This window comes from Phytophthora cinnamomi, assembly GCF_018691715.1.
Source record: "Phytophthora cinnamomi strain GKB4 chromosome Unknown Contig48, whole genome shotgun sequence".
In the NCBI taxonomy this organism is placed as follows: domain Eukaryota; phylum Oomycota; class Peronosporomycetes; order Peronosporales; family Peronosporaceae; genus Phytophthora; species Phytophthora cinnamomi.
Genome location: NW_027150981.1, coordinates 59780 through 76538, shown reverse-complemented (window position 1 = coordinate 76538; position 16759 = coordinate 59780). Strand labels below are relative to the sequence as shown.

The 16759-nt window shown below is 51.9% G+C and overlaps 1 protein-coding gene across 1 annotated transcript; it reads right to left on the bottom strand.

The window, feature by feature from the left end:
* Nucleotides 1-7881: 7881 nt before the first annotated feature.
* Nucleotides 7882-8318, bottom strand: IUM83_19742 (putative Mitochondrial Carrier (MC) Family; the record flags this gene model as incomplete). Its single annotated transcript, XM_067944806.1, has 2 exons — nucleotides 7882-7893; nucleotides 7965-8318. 2 exons carry the CDS (start codon nucleotides 8316-8318, stop codon nucleotides 7882-7884), a joined length of 366 nt encoding a protein of 121 aa, XP_067790189.1.
* Nucleotides 8319-16759: the final 8441 nt, after the last annotated feature.

Genomic DNA, 16759 nt, shown 5'->3' with positions numbered 1-16759 from the left:
CTGGTACAACTGGAAACTGCTTGCGTCGCAAGCGGAAGGGGAACTCGCGCGCGTCCCCATCGCTGACGAAGACGATCCTTGGAATTAGAACGTTTTGGCCTATGCGCTCGCCAGTCATGATGGTAGCATGAATAACGTGGGGCTTGAGCTGGACAACCCGTAGTCGCGTTCCGTTGCAGAGGCCCAAGTCGGGGTTCAGGTTTCTCATCATCATAATTGGGGCGCCTTCCTTCAATGTAAGTTTGTGTGGAGGAATACCGTTGATAGTCACCGAATGCAACACCTCCGGCTCGAAGAAGTTTCCTTCGTTGTCGTCATCCACTGAATCCACCGATAGATACTCGCGGGCCTCCCCGGAGAGTCGTTCAGAGACAGCTTGGTTGATGCGGTGCACCACGGCGTTGGTAGTCGTCAAGATGGTCCTGTTGGCGAAGTACTCGTCCGTAGCAACCTCGGGATCGTTGATGTCGGCGTACATCTTATCAATAATGTTCTTCAAACCCCGTGGAACAGCTCCAGGTGTGATTTCTTCGTCTTCAATGTCGTCTCCTTCTTCGTAGATGTTGTCGATCAGCATATCGCGCGGAATCTTCACAAAGTCCCTGCCCAGGGACCTGTTGACCTCGTGTCTACCCTCTCCCACTTGTAGGAGAAACTCCGAGAAAGCTGCGAGCTCTGCGGCGGTGCTTTCGTTACTTGCCGATTGTACACGCATGTTTTCCGTGAGATGCAGCTGCTTGAAGTGTCGCCATAGCGTAGATGACTTCAGACACGCGCCGATGGTCTCCGCTGGTGTGCCGCGCACTACCACCGGCAAAATCTGGCGGAAGTCACCGGAAAGTACAAATACTTTCCCTCCAAAAGGCTCCTGGTCGTTACCCATGATGTCACGCAAAGACCTGTCCACCGCTTCGAAGGCGTGCCTGTGAGTCATTGGAGCTTCGTCCCAGATAACCAAACTGGCTCGCTCGATCAACATCTTGAGGCGCGATTGTTTGTAAATCGCACACGTCGACTTGTCGTTCAGCTTGAGAGGTATCTTGAACGTCGAATGCGCTGTGCGCCCACCCATGAGCAACAGCGAAGCAATTCCACTCGAAGCCACAGCAATCGCGATCTTCCCGGACAGTCGCACCTTCGCCAGGATATGCCGCAGCAGAGTTGACTTTCCTGTACCTCCCGGGCCGTCAATAAAGAACAGCTTGTTGCCTTGAACTGGTGCTTCGGCCGCCTGGATGATTTCGTCGTAAATAGCTCGTTGGCCGTCGTTCAGCTGGCTTTCTTGGTCCACAATGGCTTGAAGGGTAGAGTGCTGGTACCCCTCCAGTTCGCGTCGAATGAGGTTGTTCCGCAGCAGCGAATCCAGCACCAGCCGCGGGTAGTCATCCAGCTGAGGGAGGTCAAAGTCCGCCACTACGTAGCCATTGATTTGGAGCAGGTCGTTAAGGTCCTTGAGTGTGTGGAACCTGATCATGTCTTCCTTCTCCTGTCCTTCCAAGCCCCGGTATGTGTGCGCGAAGTCTTCAGAAAGAACGTCGTAGAATCGATTCCACAGAACGCGAACCTCCGAAACTTGAGAATAAACAATGATCGTCGCGAAGAGCTGGCGGAGTTGGTACGGCATCTTGAAGGCAGCGGCTTCTTCCATACACGCAATCCATTCTGCGTCGTCTTCAAGGTAGCCCAGTTTGAGTGCGGCTTGGCGGTACGACGCATACGTAACACCATCCACTGTCCGAAGCTTGGCAAAGGACTGAGGTCCCTTCCGGTGACACAGCAGTACACGCATGTAGAACCGCTCCATGTCCCGAGGGGTCACATGAACCATCCGCCCAAGCGCCGCTTGGTATTGTTTGCGACGAACCCATTTCTTTGCCTTGTCATCCCATCGGAATAGCTTCGGGATGTCTTGGTACACCATGGTCTTTGCAACTTGGTTCTCCGGAGCCTCGCTCGCACACAATTCGAAGAAGCGGGTCAACATCGAGTGGCGACCGCGAGTGAGAACTCGATCCGGGTTGTCGCTCGAACGGAAGGTCACGAATTGCTCGTTCTCCAGGTGGATCGTCAGCTGTACGATGGAATGCGTCTTGCCTTGAACGGAGAAGTCGAGAAGCCGCATACATGCCTCTATCGGAGATATATACCTTGCGTTCAGGTACCGAAGAATCTCGTTGGGATCCATCCTTGCACCGTTCGACTCCCCGCCCACCGTTTCCACAGTGATTACAGCCTTGTCGGACCCCTTGTAGACGTACTTGTACAGATATTTGACCGCCGTGAGGGCCGTACAAACCTCCACGTTGATATGGCAGTTGTACTTCTGCGAAAGGTAGGGATTGTACGGGACCACCCATTGGTTAATGGTGGCGTTGTCGTACTCCCTTCCCTTGAACTTGAGTACTCCCGGTGGCCGGCGGCGACGTCTGCAGACAGGAAACCCGTTCACGTTTCCTTGGGTAACCTCTACCAACGGCTTCGGGTATCCCTTCGTGCACTTTCCGTCCTTCATGCAGGGGCTGGAGGGTTCGCCGCGCCACATGGACCATGCATCATGCAAGTGAGGATGGTCTCGTACAGCTGGGGTTGATCTCGGCGTCCGGGAGCTCCGAAGAGCACAACTTATCGATGATTTGTCTTGTACGCGGCTTGTCTTCGTCTGCGAGAATAATCAGAATGTGTGCGTGTGGGAGGCCCTCTTCTGGAACTCCACCACGTAGATCCTCGCCAGAACACGTCCCAGTACGCCTTCATCCAAGTCTTTCAGCATCGCCGCCAATTTCTGCTGCCAAACGCGGGCTACAATGTCCGGGCGGTCTTGTGCGCTTTGGTTTGGCTCCGGTATCTTTTCCTGGATCTCGTCCCACGTAGGGTTGCACGTCATAGTAACGAAGACGTCCGGTTTCCCGTACTCCCGCACGATAGCCATGGAATCTTGGTAAGACTTGTACATGGCCCGCGGACTCCCCGAATGCGTAGCTGGTAGAACGATGCGCTTGCCGATTTGGTCCAGGAAGTGTCCCGAGCGACGCTGCGGTTCATCGGGGTGCTGGAGCGCCCCAGTTTCGCGGTTGTACTCCGTCAATAGGGCTTCGCCCTCGCGCAGAACCGCCGTGTTTTCACTTAGAAGCGCGTCTCGAACCCCGCTGTACTGATCGGCGCGAAGTTCAGCTTGATGGGATGCCACCCAACGCAGTTGCTCTTGCTCGCACTTGGCTCGTTGATCTACGCAGTACTGCTGGAATAATCGCCCACCTTGGTGCAGTACCGACTCGTCACCGACTTTCTGGAATAACCGGTAGGCTACATGCTCTCGGAGGGACATTTCACGCTTCTTTCTGCGCACCACGTTGTTCGCATACACGTCTGTGTAGGTCCAACCCAGTTCTCCATGCGGAAGAAGTAGTGGGTACTGCAACGGGTCATACACAGAGTGCGTCTCGAAGAGCCGAAGCAGCGAGTGATCTTTAGTACGCAGAAGGATGTCGCGCGGGCTGTCCAAGTTGCCATCCTCGATAAGAGTCGCCCCAACTTCCGAGACCGTTGGTAGGTTGTGGGTTCGTGGGTTTGACCTCTTCTCGTGCAGCCGGAACACCATATCAACCACCTCCTTTCCCGCCGCCTGGTCGGCGCGCAGCTTCTCCGCGAAGTTGAGATATTGTTGCGCGAACGGATTGCACTCCTCCATCATCTGCTCCATCTCCAGCAGCGTCCCGGCGTGGAGGTCAGCGAAAATACCTCGGCGACGCTCCGCTCGCTGTTGCATGTCTGGATCGACGATGTAGATCTGGGCAAACTTGGGGGGCATGGGCTCGTTTGTGAACGTATCGATACGCGGAAGTAGAGAGCCCAAGTAGTGCCCCATGGCTCCTTGAATACGATACGTGTATACACCACGTTGTCCAGCAACGCTCTCGTCTTGGTTCACGTCCCTGAAGTTGGACCGGTTGCTACAGGAAGCCCCAATCGACGTGAAGGCAAAAACTTGGTTGTAGGCACGAATGCGGCGCCGAAACTCGGCATCCGTGTACAACTGGTGCAGTCGCGGAGGCGCAGCTCGTAGTGAAGGTAGCTGCACCGCTCCCTCCAAACAACAGCCTTTTTTGGACTCTGCAGGCCATTTCCACGCGTTGCAATGAGGGCAGATCGTAGTTGGAGGCAGTCTGTGGCGCCCAATGACGATGTTGTCGCCGCTGAGCATAGAGACTCTGAAATCCTCCTGGTTTGCGAGTGCATGACCTCTGCGAAGAGTGCTGCGCCGTATACGCTCCTGTTGTCGTCGTTCCTCTCTCACCTCCTCCTCTTGAGCGTCTCGAACCGTGGCTTGATACTCCCGAAGAGCCACTCGCTCTGCTTCCGCTTCTTCTTGCGTCAGATTAGCCCGACGTTCTTCCTGGCGAACGCGTTCGCGTTCCTGGCGTTCTTCACGTTCATCTGGCGTTTCTTGCTGGCGTTGTTGGGCGTGTTGTAGACGATCGGTCTCCTGCATGATCTCCCGTTGTTGCTCGGTTTGGTTAGCTCTTCTAGCGGCCTGTAGTAAACGGCTTTGCTCGCGCGCTGTGCTTCGTTCGGCCTCTGTTAATAGAGCCCTACGTGTCCTTTGGCGTTCTGCATCTCTACGTCTTTGACGCTCGCGTTGGGATCCCGTCATGTTCGCCCTTCTAATTCGGGCTCTCTCTGTCTCGCGCGCGGCGTCGTTCTGTTTGAGACGCCGTCATTGCAGCGCGCCTCCTACGCGCTGCCTCCGCCGGGGTCGAGCCAGGAACTTGCTCCGTTGTGCTGACATCAGTTGCTACAACTGTAGAATCAACAGGCGCCGCTGCCTGGACCGGAGGTTCTTCTCTGCGGATTGGTGGAGGCCCAACAGACGTGTTTCCGGCCGCAACATGACTCTCGACAGCCGTGACAGTAGCGGCCGTGTCTGTCACGATAAGCGATTGAAATTCCTTGTTTAAGTTGTATCGTTTAGCCCTCCGACGCGCTTGGCGGCGCCTTTTAGCGGCAGGCTCCTCTGGAGCAGCCGGGGTTGCGTTGATACGCTCGTTGTCCCGCAAGGCCTGCTCGATCTCCTCGCGCGTCCATTTCCTTTTCGTTCGAGCCATTCTGGGCTGCGTACACGCAACAGAGTCACATGACGCGTTAGACATAAAGTCTAAGAACACCGTCGCCATTTCCAGGGTCCTATACACGCGCCCCGCCGCGGACACAGAAGCGCAAATAGGTGCGTCCACCTAAAGCGCCGGTCCCATACACGACCACTGGCCCGGAGATGAGGCAGGTCACCCGGCTTCGCCGAGATCTGCCCCATTTACCCCGGATTGGTATGAGATTTCCCACGCCGCTGGCGGGCGGACGTGGGCACCTCAGGGTCGCGGCTCCCAAGAGCGGTCGCTGCGGCAAGGGCACGCGCAATCCTACGTCGGCGGCGGGTGCCAGCTGCAGTCTTTCTTATCATCTTAAAATGGGTATTGCTACCCACTTTAGAGAAAGTAACGGTCAGTATAGTGGAGAGCTGCAGTACCCAAATGCCATTCTCCAAGGTAATTAAACCCGGGATGCAAGCAAGAGAGCAATGTTGCAGATTCGGGACGGCCTGCCTGGCATCTGTGCGCCAACGGGGAGTCTCGACTACATGGCCGTGTCGTGGAACCCACTGCAACTCCCCGTGGCCCCACCGGAGTAGGCACCAGGCCGCCCTTAATCCCACACTATAATACCTCGACTGCCCTGAAGGTACCAGTTATCCCAACAGGCGGAACTCCCGAAACCGACACTTCTATTACAGTTAGGAAACTATGTAGCTAAGCGTACCTTAGTCCCTGTGCGGCGCTCGCGTCCTGTGGGGCTCGCTGCAGCGCCCGACGTCCGAGCGCTTCCTCGCTCCGCCGCGCGCGGAATTCAAAAAAGGAAATGTGAGCGCTGAGGCAAAATCGGCCAATCACAGCGCGTTATAATTATCACGCATGGCTATGTTGTAATATCGGGCAAACATAAGCCAGTCCGGAAGATGGTGAGATGCCATAGGGCAGGTTACTAATGCGCTAATGCAGGGCGGTAGGACAATGCGCTACGGCAGGCTGATGCCCCAAGGGCGGAACACGACGAACTTACAGACAAACTTACAGGATACTCGGTTAGTTGTGGTAGATGAGGTGGTAAATTGTTAAAGCACAAATGAATACTATCGCTATACCCAAGTCGGCATTCTCCAAAGTAACGGCGCGCAAAGCATCAATGAAACCATCGCACTTTTCTGGTTCTCATAAAGCCACGCCACGTAGCGATATATTCCACGGGTGTACATCTTCACAGACTTCACCTGGCTAGCAAGCTCTTCAGCATCCTGCTCCGTCGCCATGTCGGAAATAGCTTCAAAAGTCGCACTCCACTCCGGTTTAGTGCGATCACAAGATAGTCACACAAATTCTTGCTACATATCAGTTTTCTGCGAGATTGATTATCAAACGCGAGGACTTACTTTTTGCGATTATTGTGCGTTCCATTCGAAATTTCCGTGGTCGTCTGAGTGAATCGATCAGCCAATCGAGAAGCCAATGCAACATCCTGTCATACGGAATATTCTATCCGACAGTAGCCATCACTCCTGCTGTACGAGCACTGTGGAATACGACAAGCTCGTCGATGCTCCGAACGCCGCTGAGCCTCCATACGGGCATTCATGCATCGCGAGACGGAGAGAGAAGTCCCTCTCTTCAACTAAGGCAGCTGCCAATGAGCAAATAAGCGAGTGCTGTCGTGGATCACACGGATGATTCTGCGAGTGCACCTTCACTACAACTTGCCCCACCCGATTCTGCAGTCACTACGGCGGCCGAAGGGTTCCGACAGCTACGCCTACAACCGCACCGACTACGGCAGTCCCTGACGTTCTTTATCAGCTGCTTGTTCGGCCTATCGTGAAGGCGTCGACCAATCAACTTGATACGTCGGCTGAGACTCTTAGCACCGCTGTTTTCAGTGGGAATGCTTTGATGACATCATAAAGGCTGTGTGGACTTGTTGAAGATATGTGCCAGGTGCTGTCTTGAGTTCCCGAGCTTGTAGTACGCAAACAAGCAATGGTACACCGTGTTAGTTGCCGTGTAGCAGCCTCCTCCATAGTCCACTCCGCGCGGTGCGCACTTTAACATAATGCGAGCACCCCATTGGTTATTATAGCTCAATTTTGACCACTCACAGCTACGCGTTAATTTACTGCCTATTCCAGCCTTTCTCCAAATCGCCCGCCTGTGGCAAATTTGGACGGAATTGACAATATCTATTGGTCAAAATAACGCACATTACAACAACACAACAGAAGATATTCGCCGTTTTCGTCTCCACCTTCAGAAGGCGGAGACGGACACGGAAGCTGGAAATTGGGGTGCGATAGCTGAAATGGATGAAGCGTCCGCTCTCTCGCGCGCCACGTGTCGTGCATGCTGCAGTGCTCCTTGCAGGTGAATTCTACGTCACCCCCACAGGGGTGAAATCTAGATTCTGTCTGGGTAGGCAGGCAGCTGACTGTAGTACAGCGTTAAGCGATCTTCGTTGCGCGTTACTTCCAACGATGCTACGCGTTCTCACTGCGACAATCTCCATCTTCAGCTGCTTAGCGAACACATTCGAAGTACATACTGTACCATGACTCACGGTCCAGAGTCCTGGTTGTATACAGTCACGTCCTAATTCACGGTCTCATTTCTAATTGGATAGCCTATTGGCTTAGTAGCCATGGTTCCGTCCCGAAACCGAGCCCGGCGTACCTAAGAAGAGCTCGACAATCAAGCCCGTGAACGCTTGAAACAGATTTTTGTCGAATGCTCCGATAGAGTTTGAACAACTGTGGAACGCTCTGGAGGACCCCATTCTTGCAATGCTTCATCGCTTGGGCTGCATCCACACAAAACAAGACGCAGACCAGGTTAGAAAGAGAATGCACATGCACATCAATTAGAACTAACGCTCAAGAGCTTACTCGTGGTGGTGGACATCTTGGACACTCCGTGACACGACGGCCACTTGACCGCCGACGCGCCATTCTTCACGATCAGGTGCTTCGCGCAGTGGCTGCAGCTCACCACGTTGGCGCCCCGCAAGCCGATGCCAAACAGGGACGGTCGACTCGCTCTCGACTCAACAGAGCGCACCGACGGCGTCGACGACCTCTTCTTCCCGCCGCTACACGCTGGCATCACTGACTGACTCGTCTTCTTCAATATGGGCACAGTATCACGCACAAATTGACGTTGGATCGACAGCGACAGCCGCCACAGGACCACTTCCAACCGTCGGGCGAGCGTCGGCAGCAGCAGCATGCCTGACACCGACTGCAGCACCGAGTACCGGTCGGCGTGATGTTTGTTTTTTGCCTTTTGGCACTCCTTGGAGGCGTACAGACGATATTACTGCTGTAGGATAGTAACTGCGCAGTACAGTGTTTTGCCTCAATAGCGCAGCCATCACATCTAATAACCTCGCAGACTATATATAATCACCCTGTTTTTCACGAACAGCAAGATTCAGCCAATCACGCCATCGACAGTATGGTTCCGCCAATCAAATTACCACAACCGAGGACATAGGGGAAAACGTCAAAACAAAAAGCGTCACACTCATGTCATTGCGCGCCAAGATCACCTTGGTCGGTCGGAGCGACCGGAGCGACTCGCTCCTCATTCTTTCATTAGCCAAGCCTAACCAAGTCTACAAGCATCGAGTCTGCAATGCCGTCTCTTCCGAAGCCTTTCCAGAAGCGCCAACGCCTCACGAAGCAGCAGGAGCTGCAGATTTGTGACCTCCGCCGCCAGCTGCCTGCCATTACCAGCGTTGAGCTCGCTGTGGTGGCCAAAACCAAACTCTCCCTACTACGTTGTTGAGTACGTCCTCATGTGCGAGGACATCCAAGTGTCGCTTACTGGCGAGATGATCATCATGCGGGCTCGCAAAATCGCCAGGCTTCTAGAAATTCCGCCGTCGTCACTACCAAGCTTTACCTGGTCTTGGCTACGCCACGTGCAATCTCGCTACGGGATTCGCTGGAAGAGAGCTCACGGCGAGTCGGGTGCGGTCGACTTAGAGGCTGCAGCGCCTGAAGTTGAGCGCTTGCGCGGCATCATTGCGACCTACTCCCACTCGTAGTCGACTAGTAAAACCTCTGTCACCCCATTTACTTGAGAAATTGTATACAAAGTACGACTGCGCTATTGAGGCAAAACACTGTACCCTGACTAAATTCCTAAATTAGACTGAATACACCTTGAATGATTTTCATTGAATGTTCACCGTTGCATCTGTTTGTTACAAATCTAAATCGACCTACCAGACCTTGTATTATTAATTGTGGGCTACGCCGTACATGTAATTGAATTTATGTTCCAATGAACCCGTGGTTTACGGTACATATATTGTGGTTTGCAGATATTTTGTCGCTCGGATTTAGGGCTAAGATCGATCTCTGAGATAAAATAACTCGAAGACATAAAAAAGCGAGACGGTAGTAAATCGACCTCCAGGCGTAGGTAAGTCGCACCACCTCTTCCTACTTAACATAACGGGCGCATCGTTGGTTCTTAGGACACCGAGGTAACGTCGCCGGCCACTGCTACTCCGGTACGGCTCTATTGGATGTGTTGAACGGCTCATTAGCTTCGTCTGTGAGTGCACTAGCGACTCCTGTATCGCTGGGCTTTCCGCTTCTCTGTGGCACGAGCAGCTCCCCGCCATGTAAGACCACATGATACTACACTACCATTTGACTTTAGGAAAAGCGTTTCGTATGAACTGCTGTAGCTCCTCTAAATAAAATGTAGGGTGCGCTTTCACGTACTTTCGAACACGGGTAACCACGACACTCGGCCAACGCGGCGAGTGGTTAGTTCGATCTCCTTCATCAACCACACCATCGGTCAAAAACAACTTATACCAACGCTGCAGTGTTCGCACGTTAGGCCCAAATGTATCCCTTACATACTGCCTACAGATTCCACATACATGCATAAGAAAAACGGCTCGCCAACGGTAGTCGAGAGAGTACATTCTGCTCGTGTGCACGATGAAGGTTTTCGGAAACTGCGGTGCTTCGACAGATCGATCTGCCGACCACTCGTCAAGTGTCCAGATGTAAGTGTCCAATTGCAAATTATATATATATATATAAAGCACGGCATTATAATCCGTACACAGCCATCGCGATTTAAAATAAATCGGCCCGAATTGCGTTTTTGGATCGGCAATTCGACCACAGATAGCGTAAATCGAGATCGATATCGAGGCTGGTGAAAATAACTTGGTCGAGTTAGTGGTCATCTGTTTTTATATCGGGCGCCAGAAAATATAACTCGGGCAAAACACTAGGTGAAAACGACAAACGCATTGTAAAGCATAATATACGTTGTTATACAGTATTAGCTTGATTGTGTCAATGGATTGTGGGGAGATAGGACGAAACGTCAACAAGGTACCAGTAAACTTGTCGCATTACCCTAACCCGATCGCACTCGTCGGGTTGGTGCTTTCCGTCGTCATGCCCGGAGACCAGGAACTAACGACGCTCCACCTGTTGCACAGCATCCGTTCGCGCAGTCGAAGCAGCGTCTAGCTCCAGTGCAGAACCAACGACGACCGTTGTTAGCAGCGCCAACTCGAGGCGCAAGCGCCTCCAGCAGCAAGTACGGCATTGACGCAACCACGACCAAAGTGTTAGCAACTTGCCTTAACAGCGCTCCGGATGTTTTTGCAAATCACGAATAGTATGGCTCTTTCTTTGAAATCGCCAAAACAAAAACGTACAGTAGCCTTAAATTAAAAATTGCATGAATCTGTCATTTGCGCCTTAGTTTGTATTAATAAAACTTGACCGGGGAATGGTGTACTGCTACACGTATGGGCTGAATTGCACACGTCCAGTTGTGCCTGGACCAGCATACATCAGACTTGGTGCACCGAGGACTAGCTGTACGTCACAACAACACGAAAATGATACAAAACGTAGATGTGCTTATCGAATACGGAGCACGTAGACACTGGGCACGTAGACACTGTTGGTTCCTATTTTTTTATACACATACACTTTACAGTACCAGATGCTTGATGTCGTGTCATGATATCGGAACCGTACGATTGAATGCAGGGATGAATCAAATAGAGTCTACTGTTAAGCTCTGCTACAGCCCGGAACTTATCGTAAAAATCATCGTCCAGGTTGAATGCACCTACCATCTTATCTAGACTTCCATCACTGAGCAATTCGTCATTCGTCGGGCAGCCTCTCGCTCTACCCCGTGAACGCGGACGGCTCGCTGGCCCCTGTGTGCGACCAACACCGCTACGAAGGCGCGAGCCTGGTGATCCCGGACCGCTAGGGTGCACGATGGTCCTTCCCGCGCGATCTTTGATTGTATACAATAATATTTAATGTATATTATACGTATCACACCTGTATGTCACAACATAGAAAATATGATAACATTTGTAATTCATAAAGCGATGGAACGTATACCGTTCAGTACTGTGTAACATATGGACGAACCACAACCCACATCTCAGTACTGTACTGGTTGTACTTATTTTAATAGAAATGAAATTTTACGACCATTTTGTTCCCCACGTGGTTGTGGTCATAACTCACAGTATATGGTTTCATGTTTCAGTCAATATACCTGCAGTTCTATTCGGTAAAATCAAAGGAAAGTCGGTTAGTGAAGAGTACCTTCCTGTATCCCTCGTTACTTTCTATTTTCTAATTCAGTACCTCCGAAACGGTTTGTCAAGACTATTCCGTTGTGTCCTCTCGGTCCCCACTTTTGTGCGGTCATCACAATCCCAGATGTCATTTCCGGTCCACGAACTCACTCACGGGCGATTCATTATACCTAGATTATGCATGTACAGTAATAGGCTCGTGGTCACGTACCGTTTGTCGCAGCTCTCTCCCGGACCTCGTTTCATTCCAGCTACTGCGCTCAATTCGCAATTTGGTGTGAGAGTACACATGACCCAAGTCCTCTGGGTCTCGGTTCTGGTTGCTGCTGCTGTCCTCGCTAACGCCGATGCATACTTCGTCGCAGACTCGAAGCTCTTGCTCCGTTCCGACCCGTCCGACATCTATTCCAAACGATTTCTGAGGTTCGACGATGAAGAGCGAGCAGGGGAGTCCACCATCATCGCCGAGAAGGCGAAAGCTCTGTTGGGGCCTTCCGTCTCGGCTGGAAAACTCTCGAAATGGCTCACAAACGGGAAGCCTGTCGAAGAGGTCTTCGTGCGGATAGGCTTGGGCACGAAGGTGTTGGACAACCCGCAAAAGGCGATGTCTCTGATGGCGAGCCTTACCACGAAGTACGGCGACGAAGCGCTGATCCAAATAATCGAAGCGGCTAAGAAGGTCTCCCAGACGAAGGACGTGGCCACGAAGGTCGAGATGCAGCAGTTCCAGTACTGGGCCACGATTGGGAAACATCCCGACGACGTCTTCAACCTGTACGCGCTCAACAAGGCCGGAGACGACCTCCTCTCCAATCCACAGCTAGCCACGTGGTCCGCCTACCTCAAAGTCTTCAACGACAAGAACTCTAAGGAACAGACGACTTTGATCGCAGCTATGACCAAGAGCTACGGCGACGAAGGCGTGGTCAAGATCCTCGCAGCCGCGAAGAATGTCGCTGAGACGACCGAAACCGCCAAGATGCTCGAGTCCAAGCAGTTGCAGCGCTGGCTCCGGACGGACCCCGACGACGTCTTCAAACTACTGCGTCTCGACCAGGCGGGAGAGGAGATGTTCAACAGCGCGTCGTTGAACGCGTGGGGGAAGTACGTGAGGGCCTACAACGCGAATAATCCGGAGAAGAAGACGAGTTTGATCGCCACAATGACCACGCACTACGGCGACGAAGGCGTCATTCGGCTGCTGGAGACGGCCAAGAAGGTGCCGACCTCGGAAGCGATCGCCACGAGACTGCAGCGTGAGCAGCTCCAGTACTGGCTGAGCATACGCAAAGAGCCAGACGATGTGTTCAATTTGTTCCAGCTTAACAAGGCGAAGGACAAGCTCTTGGAAAGCCCTCAGTTCAGCGCTTGGGCCAAGTACTCGGACGACTTCTTCAAGTACGGTGACATGGATAGCGCTGCCTTCCAGTCGATGCGCAATTACTACAGCGACGAAAGGTTGGCCAAGATGATCCTTGCCGCAGAGAAGAATCCAAGTATGAAGAAGATCGCACACTGGACAGAAGAAAGCTTGTTTAGGGGCTGGAGGGCAAAGCTTTCGCCAGGCAATGTTTTCATGGGCCTGAGGCTCGAACAAGCGGGGGACAAAGTGCTCGAGTCTCCGCTGTTCGCCTACTTTCAGAAGTACATGGTTCGTATAAGTGAAGGGATGCGCGATAAGGATAGTGCGATGATCTTGGCGATGACAACTGGCTTCGGCGACGAGGCTCTGGCATCGGTTCTCATCGCGGCGAAGAAGGTCCCGAGCACAGAAAAACTCGCTACCAAGTTGCAGGCCGACCAGATCCAGTTCTGGCTTGCCCAGAAAGAGACGCCTGAGCATCTCTTCACAAAAGTTTTGTATCTGGACGACTCAGTCGACGACATCCTCACTAACCCGTTGCTGAACACTTGGGCCACTTATTTGGAAGCATTCAATGCGAAAAGGCCCCTCAAGGAAAGAGAGTCGATGATTGACCTCTTTAGAGCTACCTTTAGCGATCAGGATTTGACCACAATGCTCATCGCAGCAAAGGAAGTCGCGAGTACGAAGAAGGTGGCCACGGACTTGGAGACGGCGCTGCTCAACCAGTGGGTTCTAGACAAAGCGTCCCCGGCAGCCGTCTCCAAGTTTCTAACCGCAGGAGGAGTGGCGGATAGCACGAAGGCAAAGCTCCTCGAAACATACTCGGCCAAATTCAAGGAGACCTACGGTTAACTGAGGAGTGTCCACCCCATAGATAGCGAGGTGATCCTCTTACAGATAATACTACTACGCAGTGCTAGCACTTGAATAACGGGTAGTTTTCACGAATGTTCCACATCGGGAAGGACGACATCGCTACCCAGGCAGCCAGCCACCCGCGCCGCTTCCCGACAGAACCGATCGGCTTAGCTCCTGCGACGACATCGATTTTTTCACGCCATCATGCTTTGCCTAAAACATTACATGTACAGTCAAACCTGTTTATATGAGGCCCCGTTGGTGGCCATCTACAACAATGACTCATATAAAATGGACTCAATTAAAAACAATTTTGTGGTGCACGTAAAGAAATCGCGCATAATTCGCTGCCGCACCGTAGTCTCCTGAACCAAAGCGGTCACGGTCTGTAAAGCTCTTCGTTCTCTATCAGTCTGCTCTCCGCATTGAAGCAGAAATGCAGACAGCTCCTTGCAATGTCTCAGAGCGATGGCAGGTTGAACTGTGGGTTCCTGGTCCTCCTCCTCCTCCTGCTCGTCCTGCGAAACTGCATCACTTCCTGCTGCTTCGTCCACTATCACATCTGGGGTTGTTCATGCCAGGATTCTGCGTGAGCTGTAGGTGCACTTGGAGCTTTTGTTCTAGCGTCAGACAGGTGCGAGGAGACATTGCGAGGGAAGGGGGCTTGCGTTGGGCGTTGAGCAGTGGGGGCTTTGAAGAGTGTGTGGTCGTGAACAGTGTGAATCAAATAAACAGGTTAGACCTAATTTGGTCCTCCAAAATGTGACTCATATACCTTGTATACATATAAACAGCGGTTATACAAAACTAAGTAAAATATTTGGTAGCAACAAAGCTTGCATCGAATATATGACAAGGCTCAAATAGGGAGGATCATATAAACAGGTTTGACTGTACTAAACACGCAAGCTGCACGTACACCACGGTACAGGATGAAGATGACCCAAGATTTCCAGGCAGGTTGGTCGTGGAGGTTTAAGACAAAACACGAATTTAATTACGGTGTACGAAGCTGCTTCGCAGCATATCTCTTACTTAACTAATTATCAAACATGTGTAGAACAAGTTTGGTGTAAGCGGTGTTAGTATCCTGGGATTGTAATATCACTGATTGCAGGACGGCCCGATTCCTACCAGTGCTGGCGCGCATTCAACGACCACGCGCTCTGCAGGACGGATTCGCACGTCTTAAGCAGGTCGCTAAAGCACGGTTCTGCCAACTTTGTCGTCGTTAGGCGTTAAACGATTGGCGACGACCTCGGCGTCCGAAATTCCAGAACTCCCGGATCGTCTGGGCCATCTTCACAATGCAGGGCCCTGCAAAAGGGGATTTCGGCTAATTGTTGTCGGTTAAAGATCACGCGCGGGCTGCATCTGGGATACAATGTGTGATCTACCTTCGATTCAGTCTAGACCGCAAACAATAGAAGCATGTTTGCTAAACCTCCACTCTGATTCAAAGTCAACGAATTTCTCTTTCCCATTACTCCACTTGGCATCCAGGAGTTAAACACAGTGTCGCCGTTTTAGTGTCACAGCAACCGATGCGAAGACCCGAAGACCCGAAGCTTGAGGGCGCAGTGGCGGGCCCCGTCGAACACTTGAGAGGAAGATTGGAAGTTGAAAAGTGATTGATTGAATCGTTAGTGTGGCGTCGGCTCATTGCCGCCGCACAATCAGTAGTTCTTGGCGACCTGGACACGCAAACAAGTATTCAGGTCCCATCCTCAAGTCTATCAATATCAGATCCTAATTCTATCAATGAGAATCTACTAATCCAAAACGTAGCTTTATCCAAATATGAGGCAACGAAAAATGAAATGATATCAAGACATAAAACCTACTTTATGTTTGATATCGCATTCGAGACAACTCGTCGGGAGCTTTCGAACGGTTATCTTGTTAGAGCTTGATCTCAGTTTCCCGCCAAGTTATTGCCGTTTGAAATTTTGAATTTTCAAATATTCCATAAGTTCGATTATTTTTTATTACAAAATCTGGAGTGAATTTTCGCGAGGATTCCTATTATGGCATTGTTTTCAACCTATGAGGAGGCTAGCACACCTAAAATCCAAGTTTAAGTTAAGTTCGCATGTACGTTTTGTGTCTGTACAATTCAACTGTAACTGTCATTTCAATACGATCACTTTGTTCTGGAGGAGCTTTGAATTGAGCACCTTCGTCAGTTTCCCCTCCGTCATCTATTGACGCCGCATACGTACAGGCACCATTTCCCTCATCTCGACAGCAAACACACTTACCCAAGTAACGACCCACTTGGTGTTAATCACTGCTACATTGTGGTTCCGACAGCCACCGTCCCACTTCGTACCGAAACTGCCTTCGTCTACCAGCTCCTTGAGGCGCAAGAGCGCTGCTGCAGACGCGCCGTAACATGCACATTTTTCAGCAAACCACGCCGACGAAAGGCAGAAAGTACCCGAAATGCTGGCGCTCACCGCTAGTGCGATGCCACTCAGACGTGCCAGCCTCCGTCAACACTGCCAGCGCTGTTGTTACACTGATCCGTTTTTCCTTTGGTTCCATAGCGTCAACCGCAGCGATAAAGATCAGATGCGACTCGGGCTTGGTCGCCAGGAACTGCTGCTTGCATGGGTCGGAATCGATTAACTTTTGCACACGCGATCCAGTCGAAAGACTGGCTGGATCTGCACCAGACTCGCTGACAGCATCGTAACCACCTTCCTCACCTTCTGGTCGGGAGGGTGATGTAGGCTTCCACTCGCTATCACTTGTAGGATCCTCTCCCATCGGGGCGCGAACTTAAGGAATGATCGATGTGATTGGCTGTGCAGCGTCAAAACACAAAAG